The sequence below is a fragment of the Mixia osmundae genome (assembly GCF_000708205.1).
Source record: "Mixia osmundae IAM 14324 unplaced genomic scaffold scaffold_9, whole genome shotgun sequence".
In the NCBI taxonomy this organism is placed as follows: domain Eukaryota; kingdom Fungi; phylum Basidiomycota; class Mixiomycetes; order Mixiales; family Mixiaceae; genus Mixia; species Mixia osmundae.
The window spans coordinates 453,947-481,338 of NW_014575555.1; the positions used below are offsets into that span (position 1 = coordinate 453,947).

At 56.1% G+C, this 27,392-nt stretch overlaps 15 protein-coding genes across 15 annotated transcripts; 9 read left to right on the plus strand and 6 right to left on the minus strand.

Annotated features, from left to right (window-relative positions):
- Positions 1 to 38: 38 nt before the first annotated feature.
- Positions 39 to 1,154, minus strand: L969DRAFT_104963 (uncharacterized protein; the record flags this gene model as incomplete). The annotated part of the gene is made up of 3 exons (XM_014710791.1): positions 39 to 307; positions 369 to 968; positions 1,020 to 1,154. 3 exons carry the CDS (start codon positions 1,152 to 1,154, stop codon positions 275 to 277), a joined length of 768 nt encoding a protein of 255 aa, XP_014566277.1. The 3' UTR covers positions 39 to 274.
- A 2,326-nt stretch (positions 1,155 to 3,480) lies between these two features.
- On the plus strand, positions 3,481 to 4,461 carry L969DRAFT_597202 (uncharacterized protein). The gene has a single exon (XM_014710792.1). It carries the CDS (start codon positions 3,683 to 3,685, stop codon positions 4,298 to 4,300), a length of 618 nt encoding a protein of 205 aa, XP_014566278.1. The 5' UTR covers positions 3,481 to 3,682; the 3' UTR covers positions 4,301 to 4,461.
- Positions 4,462 to 5,182: 721 nt separating this feature from the next.
- Positions 5,183 to 6,117, plus strand: L969DRAFT_89682 (uncharacterized protein). The gene is made up of 3 exons (XM_014710793.1): positions 5,183 to 5,290; positions 5,342 to 5,941; positions 6,003 to 6,117. The coding sequence occupies exons 2-3, from the start codon at positions 5,477 to 5,479 to the stop codon at positions 6,033 to 6,035; spliced, it is 498 nt and encodes a 165-aa protein (XP_014566279.1). The 5' UTR covers positions 5,183 to 5,290; positions 5,342 to 5,476; the 3' UTR covers positions 6,036 to 6,117.
- A 197-nt stretch (positions 6,118 to 6,314) lies between these two features.
- L969DRAFT_96233 (uncharacterized protein) lies at positions 6,315 to 7,155 on the plus strand (the record flags this gene model as incomplete). The annotated part of the gene is made up of 3 exons (XM_014710794.1): positions 6,315 to 6,436; positions 6,488 to 6,608; positions 6,664 to 7,155. 3 exons carry the CDS (start codon positions 6,315 to 6,317, stop codon positions 7,153 to 7,155), a joined length of 735 nt encoding a protein of 244 aa, XP_014566280.1.
- Positions 7,156 to 7,185: 30 nt separating this feature from the next.
- L969DRAFT_25596 (uncharacterized protein) lies at positions 7,186 to 10,141 on the minus strand. Its single transcript, XM_014710587.1, has 11 exons — positions 10,083 to 10,141; positions 9,987 to 10,034; positions 9,910 to 9,933; positions 9,727 to 9,861; positions 9,632 to 9,676; positions 9,086 to 9,553; positions 8,555 to 9,005; positions 8,241 to 8,505; positions 7,815 to 8,187; positions 7,667 to 7,757; positions 7,186 to 7,616 (listed from the first exon to the last, which is right to left on the minus strand). Exons 1-11 carry the CDS (start codon positions 10,120 to 10,122, stop codon positions 7,235 to 7,237), a joined length of 2,322 nt encoding a protein of 773 aa, XP_014566073.1. The 5' UTR covers positions 10,123 to 10,141; the 3' UTR covers positions 7,186 to 7,234.
- A 126-nt stretch (positions 10,142 to 10,267) lies between these two features.
- Positions 10,268 to 11,222, plus strand: L969DRAFT_89686 (uncharacterized protein). The gene is made up of 5 exons (XM_014710795.1): positions 10,268 to 10,305; positions 10,450 to 10,459; positions 10,591 to 10,683; positions 10,750 to 11,011; positions 11,063 to 11,222. The coding sequence occupies exons 1-5, from the start codon at positions 10,287 to 10,289 to the stop codon at positions 11,123 to 11,125; spliced, it is 447 nt and encodes a 148-aa protein (XP_014566281.1). The 5' UTR covers positions 10,268 to 10,286; the 3' UTR covers positions 11,126 to 11,222.
- Positions 11,223 to 11,526: 304 nt separating this feature from the next.
- On the plus strand, positions 11,527 to 12,636 carry L969DRAFT_96236 (uncharacterized protein; the record flags this gene model as incomplete). The annotated part of the gene is made up of 2 exons (XM_014710796.1): positions 11,527 to 12,122; positions 12,177 to 12,636. 2 exons carry the CDS (start codon positions 11,527 to 11,529, stop codon positions 12,634 to 12,636), a joined length of 1,056 nt encoding a protein of 351 aa, XP_014566282.1.
- A 75-nt stretch (positions 12,637 to 12,711) lies between these two features.
- On the minus strand, positions 12,712 to 13,347 carry L969DRAFT_96237 (uncharacterized protein; the record flags this gene model as incomplete). The annotated part of the gene is made up of 5 exons (XM_014710797.1): positions 12,712 to 12,811; positions 12,852 to 12,955; positions 13,009 to 13,118; positions 13,174 to 13,276; positions 13,336 to 13,347. The coding sequence occupies 5 exons, from the start codon at positions 13,345 to 13,347 to the stop codon at positions 12,712 to 12,714; spliced, it is 429 nt and encodes a 142-aa protein (XP_014566283.1).
- Positions 13,348 to 13,389: 42 nt separating this feature from the next.
- L969DRAFT_597843 (uncharacterized protein) lies at positions 13,390 to 15,561 on the plus strand. The gene is made up of 5 exons (XM_014710798.1): positions 13,390 to 13,623; positions 13,678 to 13,758; positions 13,819 to 14,390; positions 14,438 to 15,153; positions 15,205 to 15,561. The coding sequence occupies exons 1-5, from the start codon at positions 13,490 to 13,492 to the stop codon at positions 15,256 to 15,258; spliced, it is 1,557 nt and encodes a 518-aa protein (XP_014566284.1). The 5' UTR covers positions 13,390 to 13,489; the 3' UTR covers positions 15,259 to 15,561.
- Positions 15,308 to 16,701, minus strand: L969DRAFT_598004 (uncharacterized protein). Its single transcript, XM_014710799.1, has 3 exons — positions 16,180 to 16,701; positions 15,663 to 16,116; positions 15,308 to 15,610 (listed from the first exon to the last, which is right to left on the minus strand). Exons 1-3 carry the CDS (start codon positions 16,284 to 16,286, stop codon positions 15,317 to 15,319), a joined length of 855 nt encoding a protein of 284 aa, XP_014566285.1. The 5' UTR covers positions 16,287 to 16,701; the 3' UTR covers positions 15,308 to 15,316.
- L969DRAFT_96240 (uncharacterized protein) lies at positions 16,398 to 17,033 on the plus strand (the record flags this gene model as incomplete). The annotated part of the gene is made up of 5 exons (XM_014710800.1): positions 16,398 to 16,510; positions 16,571 to 16,643; positions 16,702 to 16,818; positions 16,873 to 16,949; positions 17,006 to 17,033. The coding sequence occupies 5 exons, from the start codon at positions 16,398 to 16,400 to the stop codon at positions 17,031 to 17,033; spliced, it is 408 nt and encodes a 135-aa protein (XP_014566286.1).
- A 32-nt stretch (positions 17,034 to 17,065) lies between these two features.
- On the minus strand, positions 17,066 to 20,411 carry L969DRAFT_83037 (uncharacterized protein; the record flags this gene model as incomplete). The annotated part of the gene is made up of 5 exons (XM_014710801.1): positions 17,066 to 17,192; positions 17,247 to 17,420; positions 17,498 to 17,590; positions 17,639 to 17,688; positions 17,778 to 20,411. The coding sequence occupies 5 exons, from the start codon at positions 20,409 to 20,411 to the stop codon at positions 17,066 to 17,068; spliced, it is 3,078 nt and encodes a 1,025-aa protein (XP_014566287.1).
- Positions 20,412 to 21,160: 749 nt separating this feature from the next.
- L969DRAFT_19198 (uncharacterized protein) lies at positions 21,161 to 22,673 on the plus strand (the record flags this gene model as incomplete). Its single annotated transcript, XM_014710580.1, has 2 exons — positions 21,161 to 22,527; positions 22,577 to 22,673. The coding sequence occupies 2 exons, from the start codon at positions 21,161 to 21,163 to the stop codon at positions 22,671 to 22,673; spliced, it is 1,464 nt and encodes a 487-aa protein (XP_014566066.1).
- Positions 22,674 to 22,826: 153 nt separating this feature from the next.
- Positions 22,827 to 24,761, minus strand: L969DRAFT_52249 (uncharacterized protein; the record flags this gene model as incomplete). Its single annotated transcript, XM_014710802.1, has 2 exons — positions 22,827 to 23,378; positions 23,433 to 24,761. 2 exons carry the CDS (start codon positions 24,759 to 24,761, stop codon positions 22,827 to 22,829), a joined length of 1,881 nt encoding a protein of 626 aa, XP_014566288.1.
- Positions 24,762 to 24,894: 133 nt separating this feature from the next.
- L969DRAFT_89695 (uncharacterized protein) lies at positions 24,895 to 27,353 on the plus strand. The gene is made up of 2 exons (XM_014710803.1): positions 24,895 to 26,047; positions 26,101 to 27,353. Exons 1-2 carry the CDS (start codon positions 25,266 to 25,268, stop codon positions 27,242 to 27,244), a joined length of 1,926 nt encoding a protein of 641 aa, XP_014566289.1. The 5' UTR covers positions 24,895 to 25,265; the 3' UTR covers positions 27,245 to 27,353.
- The last annotated feature ends 39 nt before the right edge of the window (positions 27,354 to 27,392 follow it).

Sequence of the window (27,392 nt, forward strand, 5' to 3'; positions counted from 1 at the left end):
GTTGACGAGTGCACTCACTTATGAGTTTGAAATGACGAGGCGGTCGCGCAAGAGTTCTTCGTCGACTGCACCAGCAAGCAGGCTGTACTCGCTTTGTACGAGACAGAAGCTGCTTGCGACTGATGACAGACTGTGCGCATCGCATCATCGGTAGTGCGAGCAGTCGCCGAACGATCATGCGAGCCAAATAAGCCGGCAAGCTCGCTTTCTTTCGTGCGATGCATTGTGACATAGCAAGCTCGATACAACCAACACCATTGCATGCTCTCTGACCCTAGAAGTTGTCTTCTCGTCGCTGGACTGCGGTCTGTCACAGTTCGCGACAGCATGAGTGATTTGAGCTAGGTGTAAAGCGAGTAAAGACTGACCTTGACGGCGAGCAGACCGCGACGGACGCTACCGATGAGCTCGCCAAAGTCGAGCGTGAGCAAGCGAAAGGAGGGCGAGACAAAGTAATGACTGTCTGGCAGCAGAAAGTCGTCCAGACGGGTCGGCAGATCGCTCGAGGACACGCTAAACGGGTGTGCCTGGTCATCCCGTGCGGGCATGGCGTCGTGCTGAGCGACAAGCCGGACGGCAGACAAGAAGCGAGTCTGGATGCGATTCCGGATGACGCTGAGCTTGGTCTCTTTGGTCTTGGGNACGATGATGGTGAANCTGACGGCTGGCGTCTTTCGACGCGGCTTTGCGTTTCCGTCAAAGGGGGCCGACCGGTACATGCCATGTTGCGCCGACCAGCGAGCAATCTGCTGTCGTGCGACGCCGTTGCGTGGCGGCAGGACGACTCTCATGTGAAAGTGGACGCATGACCAGACGGCTTCCCTGCCTTGCATCAAGCGAGGATTGGCTTCTTGCGTCACCGAGAACGGTCTCGGCGGCTTCTCTGTCATTCTCGCTTGCTGATCATGACCAGTCGCTCGCGGCCGGGTGTAAGAGACCGTCCTGCCTTTCCACGGAAAGGTCTTGAACTGCGCTGCCGGTCACTCGAGTCGTCTAAGAACGGAAGGCAGTCATCTCACCCTGAGCTTCAGTGCTGCTCTGGTAGGCTGCGCTCGTCGTTCGGAGTCTGGTGGCCTCTCTGCAGCTCTACTGAGAGGAGGTCTTGCTGGTACAAGCTGACGAGCGTTGCTACGGGTCGCCAGTCTGACGCTCATGTGCACATTGCCGCTGGCCGATCAGCGCGGAGACCTGACTGACGAGGGTGCAAAGCAGTTCTGAGAATCGCTTGTCGAGATGGCCGACGTGAGTCAAGGTGGTTGTGGATGTACCGACTTCGCGAGCATCATGCATGACGTGGCGATNACNNTNAATGGACTATATATAACTAAGCAAGATTGTGCCAGTATCTACCTTCATAGTACGAGAGAAGCATGGCATCCCGTCAGATCTGCCCAATTAAGCCTCGTAACGCCCAGTCAGTAATGCGGTGGGGGACCACGCGTGAATCCTGCGGTAAAGTAGATTTTTGCATCTCGTCTGGGCACCACTGCCAGCTGGCTAGCTTTGAGATCTGCTGCGCTTGCTACACCTCGTAATTGNCGGGGCANCACTTCCATCTTTTGACGCGCGTATGTACGTATGCCGCGCCTGCCTTTTTTTAAATCGCTCCAATGTCGGATGTCATACTGACCTTCTGCTCCTTTCCGTCCTTTATCGACACCCCACCGAACGCCTGCAGTCGCAATGACCCACTTCGAAGCGTGCAGACGGTGACTCAGGATGAGGTCCTGCCTCTTCGTAGCTTACCGTCATCGGCTTGACTTTACTTAGCGTTCCCTATCGATATGGCTCGGCCAGAGCTACCGAATGAGCTTGACTTGCGCATCTCTAGGGCGCTCCAACAATACGAGGAACCCATCTCGAGCTTAGCGCTCTGCTGTCAGAAGTTCGAGTCACCGGTCGAGCCTGTCCAATATGAGCATGTCATCGTCACCTCTGCCAGAGAGCCCTATAAGGGGCTGCTTACGCAGCGTGCTCCCCGTCCGAGCCTCTGCGCATACAACAAGAGCACTTTTGTGATCGCAACGCACCACCATAATCCCGGACCACTGCATACCCAATTGCGAGCGGTCATGAAGAGTGCTGTCAATCTGCATGGCCTTGGCTGGATCGCCGATGAGATGCTCCCAAGACTGTCGGCCTGATCCACAAGCTGCCCATCGTACCCTCATTCTCATAAGCTGGCCTTATGCCCCTGGAATCACTCCTAAATTTGGCCGACACTCGAAAAGCTTCACTGGAATGTCACCGAGTAGATGCTCAAGGCTGCACGACCATGATCATCGATAAACCGACGGACAAGCAAATGAAAGCATGTGTGGCATCACTGTCCGCAACTATGACGAAAGTTCGCTTCGTTTCGTCTGGGATTGACACCGGGTCAGTCATATCTTAAGTCTAACGATGCGCATGCTGACTCGGTAGCAGCAGTTCCTGCGCGATTGACCGCTATCACGCCGACCTGACATTCCGCGCTACTCCCTTGGTACATGTCAATAAATCGAAGAAGCAGACAAATTTGTACCCACTTCTTGCACAATATGACGCCTCTTCAAAAAAAGTACAGCTGTATCGCGCTTCCCTCGCAGAGTCGTCTTCGACCATGTCCGTGAACTTCGAAGAGGATTCCGTAAGACTATCACGACGCGACTGATCAACAGCATGACCTCTTCGACCCGCTAATCTCGCCATGTCCGCTGTGTTTCTCATCGTCGAGCTGTAGTGTGCGCTCGACAGAACGAACGCATTATGGAAACCACCGCTTCGTCTCAATATACCTCGTAACAGAGGCAAAGACTACTGTCACTGTGAGCTCTGTAAGATTCCCAATGGCGAAGGCACATTGGTGCAGGTTTGAACTAAGGAAAGGCACACGAAGCGATCGGGACTTCTGGCTGCGAAGGCAGCAGAGCAAGCGCAAGCTGAAGTAGTTTCACGCGCCGAAGCTGCGGAGCAACCATATGGCGGCAATGAAGTGACTGTCGACGACCCGATGCGACAATTAGGCAATGAGACCCGAGCAGCGACCAAGTCAAAGCCGCGCAAAGCGAGATGCAATCATGTGTCCATCGACTATCTTAGCGGGAGTACTGCCGGGGGACAAACGAGCGTTTGCGGTCGAAGCCTTTTGCACAACTGATCAGCACAAAGCTATCGCTGTGCGCAGGGTGTCTGAACGCCTGGCTTGCAGCTGACATCGAGTATTCCGTGCTTAGCGAGCCTTTCAGAATTTTATCGAGGCGATGGCGCGGGACAAGGCATCTGATTCTTTGCCTCATCCCTGGTCGTCAGAGGAGCTTGCGCGCATGTTGCTTCTCCACTCAGCCTTGCCTGAAGATCTAATGATCGACCACGGCCAAGTCACACAGCCCCTAATCTTCGCGTCTCGGCGCTTGAGCGAAGCAAATCGCGCTTCCGCCGCCGCAAACGCCTCACGCTGGGGCATCGAGCGCTTCTGCATCGTTCACGACTGTCATATTCATGATACCGCGAGTCAGCTCATCTTTCTGTACAATCACACGCTCTTCAGAGCAGCCGTCCAACTCGGCCATGTTTCTGGCATCACAGCCATTGAAGCAGATCTGGATCAGAACGTCTACCTGGCCATATGTTCGCGATACCGGTCGTCCATGAGGCAGCAATATATTGTGCAGTGCAAGAACCCGAATGAGCATTGCGTCAGATGGTCAATTTGCAGAATCGTTATAAAGCGCTCGGGATCCAAAGAAGAGTCGCTTTGATGACCGAATATGGCTGTCAACAAGAGGCTATCGACTCTGTTTCCTCATGTCCGGACTTCAACTTTGACACAGAGGATATAGGTCCAAATAGGAAGAGGCGATTGCATGTCTCAAGTCGAGAAGAGTCAGCAATTGACTTTGGAGATATTATCACTCTGCTCCTCGAAGACCAGGACAAAGATCGTACTAACGGTCCAGCCCGAGCCAAGCGCATCCGGGATCCGCATAGTCGAGTCAAGACGGACAGAATTGCGCTCCGGATGCTCGCAATTACTACGACGGCGTTGGATCCAAATTCTAGCACCTGTGCAGGTAGCGCGCCTCGAGATGCAAACTCGACTCATGCCTGCTACTGCAGCTGGTTGGGTCTCGGCAGCCTTGCATGCCAGGATCAATTTACTACAGCAGAAGAATTCGGCAAAGTCATTGCAATCGATTCAAAACAGACTGATCATCTAACAACGTCCTTGGTAAACACGATGCCACCCAGCATGGCTGGCGAACGTGCGCGTTTTTATGCTGTGTACTCATTGAAGCGACCGTCGGCGACGGGTCGCTGAAGATCTTGTACAGTCGCTCAGCGACGACGAAAGCCAATTGGAAGAATTGTCGAGCGACTACGTGATGCTGCCTTCGATTGGCGTTCAAGGAGTTTCTTAAGGCATTGATAGCACCAGAAGTTTGCCGATGTCCAATCAGTCTACGATATCGCACCGCAAGGCAACGTAAAGGCTTAGGAGGAGGTAGAGCTTTGCACCCGTAAAGCACACAAGAGATGTTCACATATACCCTAATACCCGTTTCCAATAATGTAGTACCTTTTATCGCGCCTGGTATTGAAGGCTGCATGCATCCTTATAGTCAATCTGGGTCCATTGCGGATGGTTCATGCTAGTGTATCATTGTGTGTCGAGATTTGGGCGTGGTCAGCGGCAGAAGGTCAGTATGACATCCGACATTGGAGCGATTTAAAAAAAGGCAGGCGCGGCATACGTACATACGCGCGTCAAAAGATGGAAGTGNTGCCCCGNCAATTACGAGGTGTAGCAAGCGCAGCAGATCTCAAAGCTAGCCAGCTGGCAGTGGTGCCCAGACGAGATGCAAAAATCTACTTTACCGCAGGATTCACGCGTGGTCCCCCACCGCATTACTGACTGGGCGTTACGAGGCTTAATTGGGCAGATCTGACGGGATGCCATGCTTCTCTCGTACTATGAAGGTAGATACTGGCACAATCTTGCTTAGTTATATATAGTCCATTNANNGTNATCGCCACGTCATGCATGATGCTCGCGAAGTCGGTACATCCACNACCACCTTGACTCACGTCGGCCATCTCGACAAGCGATTCTCAGAACTGCTTTGCANCCTCGTCANTCAGGTCTCCGCGCTGANCGGCCAGCGGCAATGTGCACATGAGCGTCAGACTGGCGACCCGTAGCAACGCTCGTCAGCTTGNACCAGCAAGACCTCCTCTCAGTAGAGCTGCAGAGAGGCCACCAGACTCCGAACGACGAGCGCAGCCTACCAGAGCAGCACTNAAGCTCAGGGTGAGNTGANTGCCTTCCGTTCTTAGACGACTCGAGTGACCGGCAGCGCAGTTCAAGACCTTTCCGTGGAAAGGCAGGACGGTCTCTTACACCCGGCCGCGAGCGNCTGGTCATGATCAGCAAGCGAGAATGACAGAGAAGCCGCCGAGACCGTTCTCGGTGACGCAAGAAGCCAATCCTCGCNTGATGCAAGGCAGGGAAGCCGTCTGGTCATGCNTCCACTTTCACATGAGAGTCGTCCTGCCGCCACGCAACGGCGTCGCACGACAGCAGATTGCTCGCTGGTCGGCGCAACATGGCATGTACCGGTCGGCCCCCTTTGACGGAAACGCAAAGCCGCGTCGAAAGACGCCAGCCGTCAGNTTCACCATCATCGTNCCCAAGACCAAAGAGACCAAGCTCAGCGTCATCCGGAATCGCATCCAGACTCGCTTCTTGTCTGCCGTCCGGCTTGTCGCTCAGCACGACGCCATGCCCGCACGGGATGACCAGGCACACCCGTTTAGCGTGTCCTCGAGCGATCTGCCGACCCGTCTGGACGACTTTCTGCTGCCAGACAGTCATTACTTTGTCTCGCCCTCCTTTCGCTTGCTCACGCTCGACTTTGGCGAGCTCATCGGTAGCGTCCGTCGCGGTCTGCTCGCCGTCAAGGTCAGTCTTNACTCGCTTTACACCTNGCTCAANTCACTCATGCTGTCGCGAANTGTGACAGACCNCAGTCCAGCGACGAGAAGACAACTTCTAGGGTCAGANAGCATGCAATGNTGTTGGTTGTATCGAGCTTGCTATGTCACAATGCATCGCACGAAAGNAAGCGAGCTTGCCGGCTTATTTGGCTCGCATGATCGTTCGGCGACTGCTCGCACTACCGATGATGCGATGCGCACAGTCTGTCATCAGTCGCAAGCAGCTTCTGTCTCGTACAAAGCGAGTNCAGCCTGCTTGCTGGTGCAGTCGACGAAGCCGCAAAATTTCTTCGCGCTGTTTATATTGACACCCCGCCGAATTTGCCGAAGCGAGCGCTATGAGCTCTGACAATAGCTCTGGCATTGACGATAGCGGCAGCGGCATCAGTGACGATGATCTGGAAGCAGTCGGCGCAACGAGAGCCTCCGCGAGCGATCAAGATCTCGCGAATGCGCCTCGGTAAATCAGCTATCGACCCTGATGATTCGCATAGTGCTCACGTTCGAGCAGCTCAGGCTTTCAATCGAAGCTTGTCGGCGCCGATAGCTTGTACAGTGCAGAGACCGAAGCACTTGCAAACCTTGACGATGATGAAGACTTGGAGCTCATGGTCGTTCGAGTGCCTGACTCTGTGAGCTCCATTCGAATCAAGCTGGCAGAACGATGCTCATCGAGAGGCTGCACAGTTTGACATACATGCGCTTGAAGGGGTAGAGATTGGCTTGCCGAGCTCGAGCGAACGGAAGAGAGACAAGCGCCGCAAGCTCGGTCAGTGTACGCAGGCAGGCGAAAGCTACGACTTGGCTCTCGTTCATCATGCTGGTCAAACACAACCGCAAGCGAGCGCAGAGGATATGCTACACCTGACGCCATTGGTTCCGTCGCTCACGAACGGATCAAAGACACGTCTACGGATGTCCAGCAAGCCTGTTGCATATGGTATCATTGTAGAGCCCTCCCTAGACTCGCCGCCTGTGGCCTTACCAAAGGCGCCAGGTCGACACCACAAGCGACATGCACAGCCAGAGTCCTTACCGGGACTTTTTGATAGACGAGAAAGCAACGCGAACCAGCTCAAGGTGCAAGAGGCATGGTCGCCCACTTATCACTCCCAAACGGGTGGTGACGTCCTCAATACGCATAGCGATCGGCAGCATCAGAGCGCACTGAAGACATAAGACAAGGCCGATGAACCCTACTGTACGACTTGCGTGTTGTTGATATCAAGTTGCATGGAGCATATTGCGATTGCGAGCGCTACAAGAGTTCAAGCACTAGTCCGGCTGCGATCGTCTCTCCATTCCTTCGCAAGAGGAAGCGACCCAGGCCGCGATTGGTGGCGTAAGTCTCTATGGGTATTGCTGACGAGCTACTGCCGTCGCCTCGGATGCGTATGCTCACCTTCGCGGAAGATCCGCTGCCGAGCGTCCTTGGTCTCACTTTCAGAATCTCGCCGCTTGCTTTGTCGAGGGTCGCTTCGAGTTTCGCAACCGACGCAGGTATCTCGCGGCTCTGGTGAAAGAGCTCGACCGATGCGCCCGTCGTGATCGGCACCTTCAGATCGAACACGACGATCTGTGCAAGAAAAGAAGCCGACATCGGTACTAGCGACAAAGGCGGACACAGGACACTTCCGACGCTATCGTCCCAATGTCAGCAATCTCACATCACACCCAAGTGAAGACTGACTTGACATAGATTTGGTCGAGTCCAGAGAGATACACTGTTACGTTCATGCCGGCTGCGGCCCAGCTGCTCGTCTCTCCGTCGACTTCGATAGCTGGACAAGCATGCACGTCAGCTCTCGCTTGCCGAAACGGCGGACAGCAGCTCGTACCCCTGACGATGCCCGTCTGATCACCGGGAAGCGCTGCCAATTCGTCACCGACCCGTACTAGTCCGCTCTCGAGACGACCAGAGACGCCAAGGCCGGATGGACCACTACTTTGCCCACGAAAAGCGTTGGAGACTGGCAATCGTAAGGGACCGTCGTAGTCGCGCGAGGGCGTATCGAGACGGTCGAGCTGCTGCACCAGAGTCGGCCCGGCATACCATGCTTTGAGGAGATCGTCTTTCCGATCTAGCAAATTCTCGCCTGAGGTGGCACCGCAGGGTGCAAACGAGATCTTGCTCGTCTTGAAGCCAAGCTTTGTAAGAAAAGGCTGCATTTGCTCGACGATATCGTTGTAGCGCCTTTGCGACCAGCGGACCTGTCGACACCTATCAGTATGGTGGTCCGAAGGAATTATGATGCAGCACGAACCATGTCAAGCTTATTGATTGCTACGACGAGCTGTTGCACGCCCAGACTTCGAACAAGCAGCGCGTGCTCGCGCGTTTGGCCGCCTTCATTGAACCCAGATTCAAAGCCGCCGCTCGAAGCGTCGACGACAAGGATGGCTGCATCCGCTTGAGAAGCACCGCCAATCATGTTCGGAATGAAATCTCGATGGCCAGGTGCGTCGATCAGGGTGAACTGTCGCTTTTTCGTCCGGAAGGTGTCCAGTGCGATGTCTATGGTGACTCCTCTTCGGACAACTGATGAGTGTGGATGGGCTGGCAGGACTATGTGCTCACCTTTCCCGCTCTTCGGGCATCTGGTCAAATGTCCAAGCATACGCAAAGCTTCCCTTTCCTGCCTTTGCACTTTGCCGTTGGTTTGCCTCCAATGCCCGATCAGAAGTATGACCCAATTCGTACAGTAGTCTTCCCATGAGGGTTGACTTGCCTGCATCCACGTGTCCGACGACGACGAGGCTGATACGAGCTTGTTGGGCCTTGTCTTGCTGCGAGAGCAACTTCAGGATTTGTTCCCTGCTCTGAGCAGGCATCTCTGGTTTGGACGGTGCGTCAGACGTGGCTGTCTGCAAGCCCAATGCGCGCAGATCCGTAGCCAGTGTCGCATCCTCCTCGACTCGTTTGCTGGAAGGGACAGCAGTGCCTTTGGCCGCTGACTTGTTCGCCTTGGGCGTTGCCGCTTTACTGATTTGCACAGGTGCAGCAGCTGCTACTTTGCGAGCTTGCTCCGCTGCAGATCATAGTGCATGTCAGTGGTGAAGCCAGAACTACCCGACGAAGCCACAGACATCGGAAGGGGAAACTATGTACGCGACTTGAGAGGAGCATGTGAGCCAAGTGCAGTGCCTTTACGGGCGCGTGCGACGAGATCATCCGGTGATGGACCAGCAAAGGCATCGCGCACGTGAGGCGTCTGCATACTCATCGCCACATTGGATCGTGAAGCGCCCGACGAAGGAGCACCAGCTGCTGACATGACGCTGCCGAAGCCTGTGTGCCGATCAGAGGCAGAGCGAGCGACGAAGATCGCAGACGGCTCCGGGATGATGTAGATTTCCTCCAGTGGCGCAGCTGTCTGTGCGGCGCGCGTCTTCGCGGCTTGCAGAGCAGATTTAGCGGGGACTATGCCGGTACCGCCACGTCGATGAGAGGACTGCATTTTGAGTTGCAGCTTCGATAGCTTCGCTGGCGGTGCCCCAGATGCAATGCTCTCCATCGGCGGTGATGCGAGCGACAGCGCTCCGGCACGTTCTGATAAATCGGAGGGATCGCCAATGTCTGGACACGACGACACTCAATATTGTGGTCGAGCGCGGGAGTGGGATGGGAAGGAGGAGAAGGGAAAGAGTGCCTGACCTTTACGCTTGCGTTCTGCTGCAGCCTGCGCTTTGCTCTCCTCGTCTGCGACGCGGTTTGAGCCAGCGTGCTTTGCAAAATTGAGGCCTACTTACCAAGCAGGAAATCTGTGGCTTGGTCGACGTCAAAGTAGAAGTTCCATAGAGCTTCTCTAATTCGCTTGTCCGAGATCTGCGAGCTGGTCGGGCCTAGTATCGCTTGTATGGACTGCAGTCCAGCCTCCAATTGGCCTGCGTCGTCACGTCAGCAGGCGAAAGAGAAGACGACGCGACACAGACGAGATTGAGCAGGCGTTATATCGACTGCAGGCGAAGGTCAATGACACGCTCAGCTTGCTGCATGCAAAGGAACGCACCGAAAGCATCGTCGGCGTCGCCATAGTCTGCGCCGTCGTCGAGCTCCTCTAGCAAGCGCGCATGAGCGCCGACATGTGCTTCAGTATCGAGCTTACCATCCAGATCGAGCTGCTTGACCAGCCTATGCCTTGACATGAGGCCGACTGAAGATGCGCTGTGACCGGGGCAGTCGCAATTATGCGCCAAGTCGATCTCAGTAAATGCCCTAAATGACGTTGCGCCGCGTTGGCTCGCTCCGTTTTTCGCCAGGCCGAAGCAGCTTCACTCACCTCTGACAGTAGCTCATCACAATATCAAATATGTCTTCGCCATCAGCTCGTAAGTGTTGGACGGCCACCCACGAGAGCTCGACTGACCATTGTGTCGATCTTGCTCTCCCTCTCCACTTTGTTGTGTCTACCTCTCCCTGGGTCACGCTCTCCGTCACTGTCTCCTGATCGCCCGCTGCCGCTCGTCTCACAGTCCTCACTACGTAAGCCTCGCTGCTGGCTCTGTCCGAGCGCGAACTGATCGTTGCTTTGCTCTGCCTTGCTTCACCGTCTCCGCTGACCTCAACGAACGTGTCCTCCTCACCTGCCTCGATCTGGCCATGACACTCAACAGGCACGTTCACAGCAACCAGATTCAGGTGCTGTCAGTCGCAAGACTCGCCATCGGTGGTGTTGCTTTCTTTGCACCCGCATTTTTCACCCAGAGGTAAGCTCTTACGCCCACGTCACTTCACCGCCTTTCCTGATGCTGACGCTCTCCTCGTCCACTCAGATTCTTTGGCTTCACCCAGCGAACGAGCTCTGGCTCTTCCGCGACCGCCTCGACTACATCTACCAAGGCCGGCTCGCCCGAGGAGACTACCCTCGCAATCCGCCTCTTTGCCACTCGTGAGGTCGTCTTCGGTCTCTTGCTCCGTGACTCGTCCTCCTCGGTCGTCGAGCGCGCCCTCCAAGTCGGTCTGATCAACTCTGTTCTCGACATTGGCGCGACCGTCTTTGGCTTCGTCGAGGGAAACCTGTCGCGCGAGATTGCCGTAAGTAGTGGTCGCGCAATCGATTCTTGCACGCTGACATGCGGGCTCCAGACCGCCGTCGGAGGCTTCGCTGCTCTCTCGGCGCTCTTCCAGGCATACATCCTCAACCGATAGATGTCTGATCGTGACGCAAGGAGCACTCGATCGAATTAAAGTCGTGTCGACCCCGGGCGCAATGTCTTATTGAATGCAACACGAAGCTGTTCCGCACTATCACTCGCGAGCATACATTCTGACCATTGCGCAAACACTCGCACGAGCCCCCCTTTCCTTCGCATTCGCGCGTTCCGCTGAGCCGCGCATTGATTCCTCGATCCTGCGCACTGGCCTGCTTTGACTTCATCTCATCTTCTCTCTGTCGTCAATGCAAAAGTTCTGCTGACCGATCTTCACAGGAATGACCGAGCGGCAGGGACGGCGATGGCTCATCTACCCTCGTCCGCCCACTGCGCAGGACTCAGATTAGCAGATGTATCAAGATATCTAGATCAGCCTGCCCTTCCAAACAACCTACGATGGACGCTCAGACACAGCTTGCCCAAGAGTTTGATTGGGCCGCAACAGTCAAGAGCGATGAAACCAGCGAGCACGACTTCCAGCACGACTGTTTCTACCAAAGCCCAAGTTCATCGGCGGCGTCACTCTTCAGCTCTTATACGCCCGATTCGTGGACGGACTCCCTTTCATACATCGACACCGACCAAGCGGTCATCACCCATGGACACGACATGCCCGTATACTGCCCTCTGCCGCCTCATGTTCCGGTGATCGTTGCGCAGCCATCATCGCCGTCTGGCGTGCCGGTCTGCCCGCCAGCTGGTCACTTTGCGAACAATGACAACAGGACGATCAGTCTCGGCCTCAATCGATCAGCGAATGGCACCTTTTTCCATCGTCCTGGCAGCCACCAGCCTGCAGCAAAACAACGCGCACACGTACATGCAATCTTGCAGAAGCCAGCCACATTCAAGGACAAGCCAAAGTCGCGAGACGATCAGTACTCGAAGCGATACCGAAAGAAGACCCCGCCTGATCAATGCCATGTTTGCTGTGCGCCTGACTCACCGGAATGGCGAAGGGGCCCGAGCGGTCTCCGAACGCTCTGCAATGCGTGCGTCTACATGAGACTCGTAAGACTGGCAAGTGCTCATCCATGCTGCTTCAGATGCGGTCTTGTGGCCGGCAAGATACCGCTACCAGACGCAAAGTCGATCAAAGAAGTTCTTTCGCAGCTCGAAGCGGTCGGACGGGCACGCTTTCGCACGGCAAAGTACGAATTACCGCAGGGCGCAGAGGCGCGTGCGCAGAGCAGCTGGTCTCCCGGATGGAAAGTGCCGGGCGCATACTATCAGACTTCGTCGAGACAGGATGCACGAGGACTGGGCGGCAGTCCGCTGTCGAGTTGGTCCTTCGCGCCACCGACAATGTATGCGGCACGCCTGCCGACGCTGCCCATGAGGACGTCAGTCTCGCCGGCACCGGATCCCCAGATGCTGTCGTTGCTTGATCAGCTGAGAGACTCACATGTACAGCAAGATGCCGCAGAACGCGTGCCCGACGATGAGGAGCCTTCGAGCTCTGGCATGACCTCGTTTGCTGCACACCTCGAGCAGCAGCATCCGTGATCACGAGAGAATGTTGGGATTTGTACTACCAACCGATGTGTACCGTTTTGGGTCGGTCTAATTGCAAAGGGCGCTTCACATGCAGCTTTTTGAACTTTTGGCTTTTGAAGCGTGCAATCCAAGCACTTTGTTGCACAACAGGTCAGGTCGCTGCGAGCAAACAGACAGTGCTCGTCTACTCCTCCGCGTCATCCTCGGGCGGTGTCTGGAAGTACTTGAGCGTGTAGGTGTTCTTGTTGGTCGCGACGACTCGGAGCCACTCTCGCAAGCTGTTCTTCTTGAGATACTTCTTTGTCAGCATCTTCAGGTATCGCTTCGACTGGTCTCTCCCCATCAGCATGTGCTCGTCCAAGCGAGGACGAGAAGACCTACAAAGGCAATGTTGGCAGTGATGACAATCTTTGTTTCACCCTCACGAGCGATCTTGATCTTTTCGCCTAGCTGACCTGTCCGTCCGTCGACCTTGATGCGGTCGTGCAGGACTGCCCGCAGCATCGTTCATGAGCGCAATGCGAAGCACATGTCAGGCGAGCGTACACTTTTCAAACGCAGCGCCATCGAAGATCTTGTCGTTGGCTGGCTTGGAGAAATCGATGGTGAACTTCTGTGCCTTTGCACCGTGCGCCGACGCGGACTTGGGCTATCAACAGCACACCGCGATGAGCTTGATCATTCTGTGGTGCGGCCGGCCTAGCTTACAGCAGCGACCATTTTGGAGGGAAACCTGAGCTGAGGGTTGGACAGGCAATCGCGACAAGGCGTGGCTTGCTATGATAATATTGACGGTACCGTGAGAGATCATCCGACGGCCAAATCCTCCTGCCAAAGTGAAAGGCACAGATTGTGCGCAGAGATGTCGTCCAGTGCAGCGCAAGGGGCGGCTATTGCGGCAGCACAAGAGGCTGGCGCGTTTCAGATCTCTCCAGAGTCAGGGCCACCGAAGCTGCAGACGTCAGACTGGCCGCTGCTCCTGAAGAATTATGACAAGTCGGTAGTCTCTGCTTGGCACAGCGTCTGTGGGCTCAGTAGATCCGCCTGCAGACTGCTCGTACGGTCAGCGCACTTCACGCCCATACCCAGCGGATCCTCGCCCCTCAAGCGAGACCTTGCGTCTTACATCCAGTCGGTGACCGTGTCGTTGCAGCCCAAAAAGAGCTCACCCGGTGGTGGATGGCTTGGCAGGAGCGGCGTCATCAATCTTGACAAGCCATCGAACCCGTCGTCCCACGAGGTCGTAGCGTGGATCAGGCGTATCCTCCGTTGCGAGAAGACAGGCCACTCTGGCACGCTTGACCCCAAAGTGACCGGCTGCTTGACCGTCTGCATCGATCGTGCGACCCGTCTGGTCAAGTCCCAGCAAGGCGCAGGCAAGGAGTACGTCTGCGTCCTCCGACTTCACGACTCTCTCCAGTCCGAAAAGGCACTCTCTCGAGCGCTCGAGACACTGACAGGCGCGCTCTTTCAACGACCCCCTCTCATCTCTGCCGTCAAGCGTCAGCTGCGGATACGTACGATCTACGAGATCAAGCTGCTCGAATTTGACAATGCCCGCCATCTCGGTGTCTTCTGGGTCTCTTGCGAGGCTGGCACCTACATTCGAACGCTCTGTGTCCATCTGGGTCTCTTGCTCGGCGTGGGCGGTCACATGCAAGAGCTGCGCAGAGTCCGCTCCGGTGCGATGAGCGAAGCCGATGACATGGTCACCATGCACGATGTTCTCGACGCTCAGTGGCTATACGACAACACGCGCGATGGTGAGCTTCTTGCTGGCAGGCATGACACGAGCTAATCGTTGGCGCAGAGAGCTACCTTCGACGAGTGATAAGACCCCTCGAGAGTCTGCTGACGACTTACAAGCGCATCGTCGTCAAAGACTCTGCAGTAGCAGCCTTGACCTACGGCGCCCAGTTGATGTTGCCCGGCGTGCTCCGCTACGAAGCAGGCATCGAACTGCACGAAGAGATCGTGCTGATGACAACGAAAGGCGAAGCGATCTGCTTGGCCTATGCCCGCATGACCACCGTCGAGCTCTCCACCTGTGATCACGGCGTGGTAGCCAAGATCAAGCGAGTCATCATGTCCAGAGATACCTACCCTCGCGCATGGGGCCTAGGGCCTAAAGCGCAAGAGAAGAAGAAGATGATCCAGACGGGCGAGCTCGACAAGCACGGCCGCAAGAATGAGAACACGCCTGCGACGTGGACGAAGGAATACACGGACTATACCATCCAAGGCGAAGGAGCTGCACTCGAGGCTACGATCCCTGCCCAAGCCGAGGCATCCACATCGGCTCCAACGGCAGATGTCACCATGGAAGAGTCGCCCAAGAAGTCAAAGAAGCGCAAGACGGAGGATGGTTCTGCACTGGCCAATGGCGATGCCGAACCTGCAGAGGAAGATGAGCAAGCGCGTAAGGAGCGCAAGAGAGCCAAGAAGGAAGCAAAGGCAGCTGCCGCTGCTGCCGCTGCTGCTGCTGAGTCTGGCGATGCTACAGCGGACGTCTCGATGGTATCCGAGGTATGCGCTCCAGCTCTTCCTTGTCCTAGCGACTCTGATCTCTGGAAGCAGTCTTCGGGGAAGAAGAAGAAAAAGGACAAAAAGGCAAAGGTGGCAGATGCGTAGCTTGAGCGGCGAGTGTAACAGCTTGTACAGTACTGCATGATTGCTCTTACAACTTCTTCTATGATGATGATGATGATGACGACAACAAGGGCGTGTTCTCGGTGTTCTCCTCCTGATCTGCTCGCACGTCGGGCAAGATATCCGTCCGGGTATCGGCGACCTTGTCGTGAAGCAGACCGGATTGCGCATCCGTGTAGAGCAAGTAGTGCTGGACAAGAAAGACAGAGTCAAAGGCGAGCGAGAGGAGCGCCAAGCCCAGTTTGCCCGGATTTCCCGTGATGGCTGACCAGTCATCGTTCCTGCCTGCATCTAGTACTAGCTGCGCAAGTGAGAGCACTCCACCGGCCACATCCTGCTCATCTTGGATGAGTCGAGCGTTTGCACGCTGACCGATAAGGATTCACCATGAGGATGTTATCGATCGACCAGCCTACGGTAGACTGTCGCTGCCAGTTCATGTACGCTTGCGGTACATATTTCGAGAAGCTGACGTAGAGCTTGATGTCGGCAAGCGTGTTCATCAAGTCTAGCGGGCTGAACTTGTGTGCAGCGGCAAGAAAGGCGAGGAAAGCGATAAAGGACAGCAAGACAGCGCAGACGAGCCGATGGAACGTCGACAGTCTCTGCCCGCCATCACGATGGTAGATGTACGTCTGCAGCCAGATGATGATGGAAGCCAGCACGGCATGGGCGCCGAAAGCGACGTCGTTCCAAGCGACTTGTGGCAGATGGCCATCATGTCGGTCTGCATACTCTTTCCTCACAACGGGCGAAGCATAGAGAACCGTACTGAACACAAAGTAGCACGAATGGCCGATGGGATTGATGGTCGCAAAGTCGATGCTGAGACCAGAGACGCTGGAGGCAGACCATCAGCCTCGTCAGCATCGGACGACTGTCTCGAGCGAGAGAGCGCCGCACGAGTGTCGGCGCCAGTTCATGATCATCTGCGGGTAGAAGCTGAGACTCCATATGACGGTATAGCTGACGCCCAAGGCGCTCGACAAGACCGCAAGACCATCGAACATCGGACACCGAATGACGCCCTTGCCCGGCTTGGCTTGGCTCGGCTTGTCGCGCGACCTTTGGCAAAGTCAAAAAGTGTTTGGCGTCGGGTGGTGCAGCCTGCGCTCGTGACGATGTCGCTGGCGAGGACGATCAAGCACTTCAGAGCGGTCGGCTTCAGGGAATGGTTCCACCAGATGATGACCATCGGAGACGCCAAGAGTGGCAAGCTAGCAGGCATCGATCAGTCCGTCCGCCCTCTCCCCTCAGCCTGCATCATGCTGACAGGTGTTGCGGTTCCCACCAGGTTCGGCAACAAGTACTATGAGAACACCGAGGACGAAGTGCCGGGAAGGCATCGATGGGTGGACTACTCAGCCGTACGTGGCCTCGCCCGTCAAAGTGGTAGACAGGCCGATGAAGCCTCATGGCTCGCAGTATGACTTCAATGGCAGCCAAGTGCCCCCAGAGTGGCACTCATGGCTCAACCACATCCGTACACTACCGCCAGATCGCGATCCCGTCGTCATTGCTTCACGGCAAGCATGGCAAACGGCAAGCTCTCCCGCCTGCTTCTGCCATCACGCGCGCTTATTCGTCTGCGGGCAGGAGCATTTCGAGAACCTGACGGGCACTAGAGGGGCTTACAAGCCATACAGCTCGACGGGGCCCAAGATCATCGCATGGCAAGTCTCCTCTCCGAGGTCGAGCGACGAAGTTCACTGACGCGACGCAATGTCAGGAAGCCCGAAGTCGCCAAGCGGAAGTAGCCATGTGTGCAATTTTGCAGTCTATGTTGCGTCTAGTAGACCTCTAGCACGTAGCGCTCGTCCTCCTTGAGCTCTTCGATATAGGCCTGTGCCTCCTCGAGTGACTTGCCCTTTGTCACCAGCGCGTTGCACAGCGCTTCATAAACATCGGGTACGGGCCTATCGACGCGTCAGCGCGGCCTACGGTGATAGGGAGTGGGGTGAACAACTTACCATGTCGGACCGCAGAGAGTGAAGAGCGCCTTCTTGTTGACCAAGAGATCCGCGATCTGCGAGCCATCTTCGACCATCTTGTGCTGGATGTAGACCTTCTTGCTCGTATCGCGAGAGAACGCCAATCCGAGCCGGGTGACGACGCCATCCTGCAAGTAGGCCTCGAGTTCCTCGCTACAAAGTCGCATAAGTAGGCGAGCAGTGCTGGGAAGAGGATGACTTGCCCGTATAGATATTCCTTGCCGCGATACCGGGAGCCAAAGTAGTACAGCAGCTCGCCGACCTCGATACCTTGGGACTTCTGCCATGCTCGCTCTTGAATGAAGGCACGGAAAGGTGCAGCTCTGCAAGTCACGTCAGCACGACAGCACAGATGGTAGCTCGCGACGTACCCTGTACCGAGGCCGGCCATGATGATGGGCTGGGTGTCGAGAGGCGGGAGCTGCAAAGCATTCGTTCCCTATCAGCATGCGTCGGAGGTCAGATGCTTGGGCTTGCCTTCATCACGGATGGCTTGACGGAGACCATGACCTTGGCGCCTACGGGTAGAGCAGCGAGGTAGCGCGTGCATTGCCCGTACCGCGTGACGCCTTTGGGAGTGGCCCAGTCGACAGTGACGACGAGCAGATGTACTGACTCGCCAACAAAGTTCTGGCTGCTCGCAATACTGTAATGACGAGGCTTGATGGGCGAGACTTCGCGAAGCAGATCGATCAGGCCGACGTTCTTCATCGCGCTCGGAAACGCTTTGAGAACATCGGCGTAGGTCACAGTCTCGAGCTCTGACCATTTTTTGAATGTCGACGAGCCCTCGGCCGACGCAATGAAGCGCAAGTGACGAGCCTCAGCAAGGTCGGATGCCTTAGTTGACAGCGCCTCATAGAACGACTTGGGCGGCTTGCCGAAGATGTCCAAGTTTTGCATGAATGCTTGGTAGACAGTGCGTTGCTCGACTGTGCCCGGCTTGGTCGCGCTCGGGCAATCGACAATCTGATCAGGATTGAGATTATACCACTCAAGAAACTCGGCCACTTCGTCCGGATCATTCCAGCCGTGCACGCCCAGAGCTTCGCCAACGGCGTATTTGAGACCTGTTCCTTTGGTCGAAAACTCAATGTGGAAGACATTGCGATCATAGTCGAGCGGTGTGAGTCGTCTGTTTTCCGTGACGGTCAGCAAGAAGTTGTCTTCCGACAGATCGGGTCGCTCGCTCTTGACGGTCTGATATAGCTCTGGGAAGATGAGTCGCTTGGCAGCTTCGCGCGGCTTGATCTGCGACTCCGGCTGAGGCTCGGGAAAGACGCGAGCTGAGCTAGGCTCGAACGAGTCGACACTCAGACGGCCTGGCAGCGGGGCTAGAGACTCTGGCGATGCCTGGTCCACTTCGGCAGGAGCAGCAGGCTGTCCTTCACCTTCCTTGGGGAGCTCGATGAGCTGTATGCCATCGCGTACGCTTTGTACGAGCTGCTCTACGTCGCCATCGACACGCAGAGACCGCAATAGCTGAGCTACGCTCGACGTGACGTTGGCACCTGCATCTGCCTTGTGACCTCCTGGAGCGCGCAGGAACATGATCCAGAAAGCAGCATATGCGACATGAACGGCATGTGCGCCGAGTGACTTTGCGATACCATCGACATGAAGGCTCCAGAGACTGCCAGTGGGCCGATCGGCCAGCTTGGACTTGTTGAAATTGTTGAGCTTCTCTCTGAAGTCGTCAGCGCTCCATGAGCTGCAGCAAAGGACCTGTGTATGGGGTCCTACTTGCTCAAAAGCAGAATAAGTGCCCAATATAGACTGAGGCGAAGCAAGCATGACGAAGGATGGAGGAGTCGAATCAGCGACTGCGTCGAGCGGATGAGAAATCACGTCGCCAGGCTGCCATTTGCTGATGGCCTGACCGCCAGGAGACAGAAGCATCTGAGCATTCGATACACCCCGCCCGGCTTCCTTGCCTGCAAAGCGATCGATGCCCTGCACGAGACGAGCATTCATGCCCTCATCATGCACACTCTGTGCGAGCATGCGGGGCAGAGCAGCCAGAGGTCCAGCGTCAGTATCCCAGAATGTGATGAGCTTGGTCGCGCCGACGTGGGCTGATGAGGGAACTGCGGCGAGCGAAGCGAGGCCAACTTTGACCTTTGTGAGCTCGTCGAAAGCGATATTAGGCGTTCCAGCGCTGGCTAGAGTGGCCAGCAGACTTGCATAAATTGCCAAAGTAGGTCTTTCTGTAGCGCCAAGCACGAGAGGCTGAATCGACGGTGCAGATCCTTTGCTGCTGCCGGCATGAGGCAGCAAGCTCGATAATTCGCGAAGCAGCCACTGGTCGTCTCTACCGGACGAGATGACATGCACTACGCGTGCTCTCGCAAAAGGTAAATCTTTCAAGGCAGCTATCGGCCAGGGTCGGATCTGAGCAACAACGAAGACGCCGAGCTTCATCTGTACGGATGACTGCTGTGCCGAGTACCACGCTCCAATCGCAAGTGCACTGTCGAGCGATGACGGCAAGACGAGCACAGTCTCTGGCTCCTGCGGGCCAATATAATTCGTAGCAGCTGGCGTTGCGACGCCTGGTCCGGTGGGCAGCTGGTAATGACCCCATTCGCGAGCAGCAGAGAGTGCCTCGATGATGTGAATGACATCTTTGCCCTCTGCTAGGAGCTTCTCATTGGCAGCAGCATCGAGCAAGAGCTCGCTAGCACCTTGTCCACTGCCGCCACTGAATCTGATCTCGAACTCTTCGTCCGAGCCCGAGTCGAAGAGATGCTGTATAGCACGACCAATAGCATCGGCGCCAGTCGTCAAAGCCAGCGTACCTGACTGAAGGCCAGGCGCTGCCGCTAAAATGATGAGAGAGAGTCGGGGACGGTGGTGAAGTTGATCGAGCGAGGTCAGAGCAGGCACGAGGAGCTCAAATGCAGCCGGGCTCGCAATGATAGTCACTGGAAGCTGTGAGGTACTGTCTGACGAAGCGACGACATCGGCAAGATAGCCCAGCAAAGTCGATCCTGCTCCTGGCCGAGACTGGATGTCAAAGATGGGGGCTTTGCTTGCCTTTGCATCTACTTTTGGCAGATCAAGGGCTCCGGCATCGTGTACAAAAACTGCCTGTGAGTGCTCCAAGGCTCTCCTGTAGAGGCATTCTAGAGCTGTCGTTGTCATGCTGACGTTGATGCACACGACGGGCGAGCCAAAACTTTTCGCGATTGCGCGATCAGCGCGAATTCAAGATTGACATGGATTATTTAATAGATGGCTCGATCGCCCCACGCCACCTGCACGGAGAGCAATCAACGTTGTGCGCCATGCGGTGCCGCCTTTCACACTTGACAGCTCATTAGCAGGCTGTTGTGGTGGTTGGCACATCAAGCGCTGCTTGTTGTGCGTAGTAGCACGAGCCTACGATCCATCAGGGGGCCAGCACATTCACTTGGCACCTATCAACTCCTGCGAGTTCGCCCGCGGCGGCGTCAATCGGGGAAGGCAGCGCAGTAACGGGGACTCGGACATTCTTCCTTTGGGTGAGCGGCTGAAGTTCGAGCGAGGCCTCTTCTGTCTGATAGTAGCACATGCTCATGTCGAGCCAAGTCAGATTGGCAGAGGTGCCAGCTTGATCTCTTGGCTTGACTCACAGACGGATCAGCAAGACGGCAGGTTCCTCCGACTTGTCAGTGCCCGGTTCGCTTATATCACCGTCCGCATCGATAACCTCTTCTCCGCCATCTTCTATATCGTCCTCGCCTTCCACATCACGAGGTAGCGCCAACAGTGTCAGATCAGTTTCCTCTGGTAGCCAGAGCATGTCAATTGACCTCTCAAGTGCTCTTTCCGATTTGACGTCTTTTATACCCTCGTCGCTCTCGCCTCCCACAACGTCTGCAAGATCTTCAAGGGCTACTTCAACAGCCGCCATGTCATCCGCCGCATCTCAAGCAGAGTCTCAGGGCTCAACGGATATTGCTCCGTCTTCATCAGGCAGGGCCAACGCCGATTCAACTACCCCGTCCGCAGGGAGTACCGCTGCCGCGCCTACAACCGCAGCAGCCGGCACTACATCTCAAGCTGCACAGACCTCCGCCAATGCCGGCGGCGGTAGTGGCGGCGGATCGGATGGATTTGGTAGTACCACCGATGGAAGTACGTCTTCAGTCGGCTCTAGTGCTACTGCCGCTGCATCTTCATCGAATGCAGGCAATGCCAATGGCAATGGTAGCGGTAATGCATCGAGCAGTAGTGCAGGTGCAGCCAGCACATCTGCAGCTGCTAGTAGCGCATCAGCAGCTGCCAGCAGTCAAGCCGCCAGCGCCTCCCGTGCAAGTGCTGCAGCTGCCACCCAGGGCAGCGCAGCTAGTGCCTCGGCCGCGTCGGCCGCCTCCATCGTATCACAGTCGGCAGCAGCAGCAATCAGTCAAGCCGCGCAATCTAGCGCTGCTGCGTCTGCTGCTGCTGCCGCCGCCGCCGGTTCAGCCACACTCGTCACGAGCTCTGTGCAGACCGTCATCACGAGCCAGGCAACCCTATCGACCATCTCATACGACGTCAATGGCCAAGCAGTCACACTGACCTCCATCGTCGAAATCACTAGAACCGAGAACGTAGAGACGGTCGGCGCCGCATCTACCTCAAAAGCAAAATCTCTTAACGATACATCTGGCTCGGGCTCGAGCTTCTTCAACAACACCGGCGCTGTTGCAGGCGTTTTCGTCGTTGTCGGCCTCGCTGTGATCGCAATTCTTGTTGGGATTGGCTTCATCCTACTTAGACGGAAAAGGCGGCGCGAGCTTGACGAGGACATCCGGGTTGCAGCAGGCGGCGCAGGCATCGCAGGCGCAGGCACTTCTCGGTTCCACGATGACGACGACGATCCAGAAGATGATCTATTTGGATCCGAATTCACCCACCAGGGCATGATGTCGCAACTCAGCAGCCACCAAGCTCTCTTCGGTGCCGCGGGCGGTGCAGCAGCCGGTGGGGCCGCATATCATCATGCGCGCTCGGGATCGACAGCGTCTGCAACTGGACCCTTGTCACGGTCCAATCAGTCTCACAACGGGCTGTATGATTCGCAGTATGGCAATTATGACTACCCGCAAGCAAATAGTCAAAACACTCATGGCGAATGGTCCGACTATGTTCAACAGTATGGAGGCGGTGATAATTCACAAGGTCATGGCGGCTACACTTCCGGCGAGTACAACAGTGCAGACGGCAATGGCAGCAGTGGCAGCCCACCCACACCACACGACGATATGCAGCAGCCAGATCATCGTTTGGAACCGTAAGTTACTCCGTTTGCAGATTTGCGCAGTGCTCACCTATACAAGCAGGAACGGGGTGCTCAATTCCGAGCACAATTACAGCGACTCAAGCTTGAGGGATGAAGCAGACTATTCGAGGAGGATTCTACGCGTAGCGAACGAGTAAATCAGTGACAAACGACCAGCAGTGACCACGAACGAGGTTTTGTACTTTATAATACAACCGCACATATGCATCGTCTTCGATCGATCGCGTTTCGCACGCATTCAGACAAACAGTGTGCATTGTGGTATAGTCTTACAAGTGAGCATGAGCTTGCTATGCGTCGTGACCGGCACTTTGCACTGAGAAACCGCTGTTTCGCTCTCCGCCGGGGAAGGCGAGCTGGAATGGTATGCCATCGAGACTGAGGAGTGAGCCCCTGCCTGTCTGCTGTGATACTCGCTGGCTGTTGTGGGATGATCGATTTGATATGCCGCTGATGCTGAGCGGTGTCGAAGCACGCACTGATTCTTCGCGCTCAAGCTCGCTTTGCTTTGCAGAAGTGGTCGCCGATGCATTGGACATGCGCGGTCCAGCGGCTTGCGACGCGTCCGAGAAGCGAGACGATGGTGGCAAAGCAGGCATGATCGAAGAAGTCGATTGCCTGACAGTCTCTGAGCTACTCCGGCGTGCTGAGTCCATGTCCGACGATGTTGGCGACAGTGCAGGATCGGCAAAGGGATCAGTCGAGCCCGAGCTGCCGCTGATGATACTAGCTGTATTACTCGACGGCGCGGGCGAGGTCTTGCTTGGCATCTTGACTTGGACAGCCCGCGCTGTTGAGACGCCGACGACGTGTACCTGGTTTGCGGAATGCGGTGTGACAATCTGAGATTCAGCCGGTTAGAAGCGTACATATTTGCAGTGAGAACGAAGGCTTACTTGTGGCGGGTCGAGAATATAGCTCATATGGCTGATGGTACTCATGGTCTCGGTCGAGGCGACGCTAGAGCGATCCCTCAGCACGTTTGGCAGGTGCAGCATCTGATCATTAGCGGCCGAGCTGGGCGATGGCGCGTCCACGCCGACATTGAGCTGCTCTGTCGACTCCGGCTCAGGTAGAACGAGATCGAGATCAGGCGCTCGAGGCGGTCTGAAGGGCTTGCCACTGCCCGATCGGGTAACGGTCGAAGCTGCTCTCTTGAGTGATGTCTGGTCATCGAACAGCAGCGGCAGGGACGGGTGAGCAGGTGACTGAACCTCGGGCGCCATGTGAGCAAAGCTTCCTCCCGAATCTCGAGACGTGGTCGAGACCGGCACACTGAGTCGAGGCGCGCCATTGCGTGTCGAGCCAGACGTGTAATGTGAAGAGGACAGTTCGCCGCTTGGCGTTCGGAAGAGACCGTCCGCGAGGGACATCGAATTGGCATGCGCGGGCAAGTAGGCGCTCGCGATGGCGCTCCTATCGCTCAGGTTTCCGGTCATTGCGTGCCCTGGGGCATCTGCAATTTGACCGATAGCAAATACGTCTGCAAACGGGTCTGCACGAGCGCTTTCGTCATAAATCGTTGGTAGTCGCGGGGCTTGCGGATTAGTTGTGCGAGGAGGCTGCAGAGAGAGGTGCCTCGTCTTGTTTGGCGAGTGTTCCGTAGCTTGCGAAGCGTCAGAAAACAGACTGATCGGTAGCGAGATGCGACGATCTGTGGGCGAGCACTCTCGCGCGTCCCCTTGTGGACCGATGCTGACGAGGTCGCGAGCTTCGTTGAGACCCAGTTTCTCATTCGTAGATGCAGTCTCGAGCAGCGTTGATGCGCGCTTGGATCGCCCGGACCAGCTCAAGCGGTGTGCCGCCTTTGTCTCGCTTGACTCCTTTGAGAGTTTGCGGCTTGTCGAGCCATGACCTCCTCCGCCCAGCAACAAGGACAGCGGTAGCCTCACGATGCGATCATATATCGAGCTGGCGCGCATAGACACACTTTCTGCGGGCTTCGAAGGGAGACGGACGGCTGAGCGTCGTCGCAAGTAGACGAGCGCAAGACCGACGAGCAGTAAGCCGGCCAGGGCACCACCTACTCCACCTCCGATGACGCCTCCAACCGAGCTGTGGTGTGTGCCAGTATTACCTGCGCCTCCGCCGCCCAGGCCGGCAACACTGTCTGGCGCCACGCACGAGTTTACTGGGCAGGTTTGGCAGCTTCGTCCGGACTGTATACAGACCTGGTCTGAGGGGCAGTCGCATGCTTGAGCAGCCGGACACGCTATGCACGACATCTGGGCGCGCAAGCAAGTGTTGCGCCAAAATCTCGAAGAGCGGTGGAAGCGCCTGTCGTGGAATGACACGACGACGCGCACAGACGACGCGACTGATTTTCCAGAGTCTCCACGTCATCAACATGCTTCCCCAATCCACCCCGACATAAATATGATCCATACGCCAGCTTGGACTCAAAGCAGCCCACAAGTGCTGCAGGAGATCATCCTGTTTGATGATCGTAGCCATGTAACGAGCCATCTTCAGCTACACAGCGGTCCATGCGTGGGTTCTAGATGACAGAGTGCGAGCGATCGGTTGCCGTCGACAGGGCCAAAATGGCGGTCTCGACCCAGACACTGATCGAGACAGATGTCGCTCATAATCAGACAGTGTTCATCTATATCAAGGCCATGCCTTCGAAGCGAGGGAATGATTGACCCCGACTTCAGGAACGCATCAGGCATGGCCTTTCCTAATCGGGAAGACCCTGCGTCACACCTTCATCACGAGTCAAAGGCACCATGCCACGTTATAGACCGACATTGTGCCTGGCTACAAATGCTCCTCCGCGCAATACTCTTGGACAAAGGCTAGACCCCGAGCTTGCACCTACTTACGACCGAACGACTTTCGTTTCGACACCCAGGGCTAAGCCTAAGACACTCCGGCAGGCTCTACTCTGGTCAGCAGAGCGACGCAGAAAGCGGCTCGAGCAGGAGCAGACACGCGGTACACGCTCTCCTGACGAGCAGCTAGCAGCCAAGGCGAGCAAGCAGCCTAGGCAACGCATTGGACGAGCGCCTCTCGCCGTTGCCCTTCAGGACACCTCTGCTCGCACACTCAACGTCATCGAGAGCAGCACTGGTCGCAAGAAGGACAAAACTCGCTCACAAGTTCATCAGCATTCAGACCAGACAGGGCCATTGCGCAGACTGCGCTCGCAGCGAGTCCGCATCGTCGCGCCATATCCTACAAGGCGTTCTGCTCGTATATCGATCAGAAGGGCTCGCTCCCAAGTCTACCCGGCCTGTCTTGGCCCTGATCCGCTCTCGGAACAGCAAGACTTTCTCGGACAGGCTCAATCGACAAAGGAGAAACTCGTCGCTGAATCTGCCACAAAATCACTCGCACCTACGCAGACACGGGTCACCCGAAGCACAACTCTTGCGAAGCGAAAGCAGTTCGAAGCAGAACAAATTCGGGACGTCTTGCAGCCGCACAAGCAGTCCATCGAAGCAAGCATGTTTGCCTGTTGGTGTGGCAACAAATTCGCGCGCCTCGAACATCTTGCACGTCACGAAAGGTCAGTTTCTGGATTTGGCCGCTCAGACGGATTCTTATGCATATTGGGAATAGGGTGCACACCGGCGCGAAGCCGTTTTCTTGTCACTGCGGTCAGCTCTTCAGTCGACTCGACAATGCACGTCAGCATGCGTTGCAGCGACACGCTGATCAGATTGTCTTGAATGACAAGATGATGGAAGAGAACAAAGAGATTCATTCGCAATTGCGACTAGCAAAGGAAGAAGCAAATCGTCAGAACAAGCTCATCAGACAGGGCGAGATGCAAAGTCCCATCCGCAGTCGTGTGTACCATCCATCGCCGTCGCCTGATGTATCGATGTCCATGCCAAACACACCGATCATCCAAGCCAAGCGCTACACGACGAGCTCTCCCGTGCGAAGCGCCTCGCAGTACTCGGATTACAAATGCTCCAATTTCATTGACTCTGATTCCGATTCGCCATTCTTCCATCATCTTGGGACGCCATCAACGCCCTCGCAGGCTCAGACGCTCTACAATCGTCCGCATAGCAGTAGCGGACGAAGCCAAGGACGACCCTGCTCAAGCGATGGCAGGCCTCGCAGCAGCAGCTCCTCGTCGAGCAGAATCACCTTGCCGTCTATTTCTAGCCTGATCATCTCTGCCAATGGGGACATGCAACGTCGAGGTCGCGGCTTACTGATCTCAGACATTGGTCGCGGCGCACCCTATCGTAGCCGATCCCAAGGTTCGCCCTCGAGCGAGGGGCATCGCTTCCAAACCTATCGTCCACATCGCTATGAAAGGGGCATCGGACGCTTTGCTGAGGGCTACCTATCGCCTACTGCGCTGCGATCAGCTAGTCCGGCGAGAGCAGACATCGGCCGCGCTTCTCGCTGCTCGCCACTCATTCAGCCGGGTGTATTCGAGCAGGCGAATTCGACACAGCTGGCGCAGGATCTACCATGCTTCTCTTCACACAGCGACTCAATGGATCGCGACGAGAACATGCATGATGGCTATCTCGGACCACCTGCGCTTATCGACTCGATCTCTGCAGCCTCCAGCTCAGTAGCGACTCCCAGCCCTGTTGCCCAGCAGGACTGCTTTGATAAGAGCCAGCTAGAGCACGCTCGAGATACCTCCGTCGATGGCTTGGCAGCAGCGGCAGCCATCGTCGCGCTATCCGGTGATACACACCTGCCCGCATCGCTTCGCGTCATCTTGTCTTCTTGAACTGGTAAGCTTGACACGCACCCTCACGACCCTCCACGTATGCGCGCGCAAGCTGGCCTTGCTGGCATTTTGTTTTCAAATTGCATGACGAGCCTCGGCTGCACACGCGTGACTGATCGATCGCGCTGGTGTCCAGAATGGATGATCA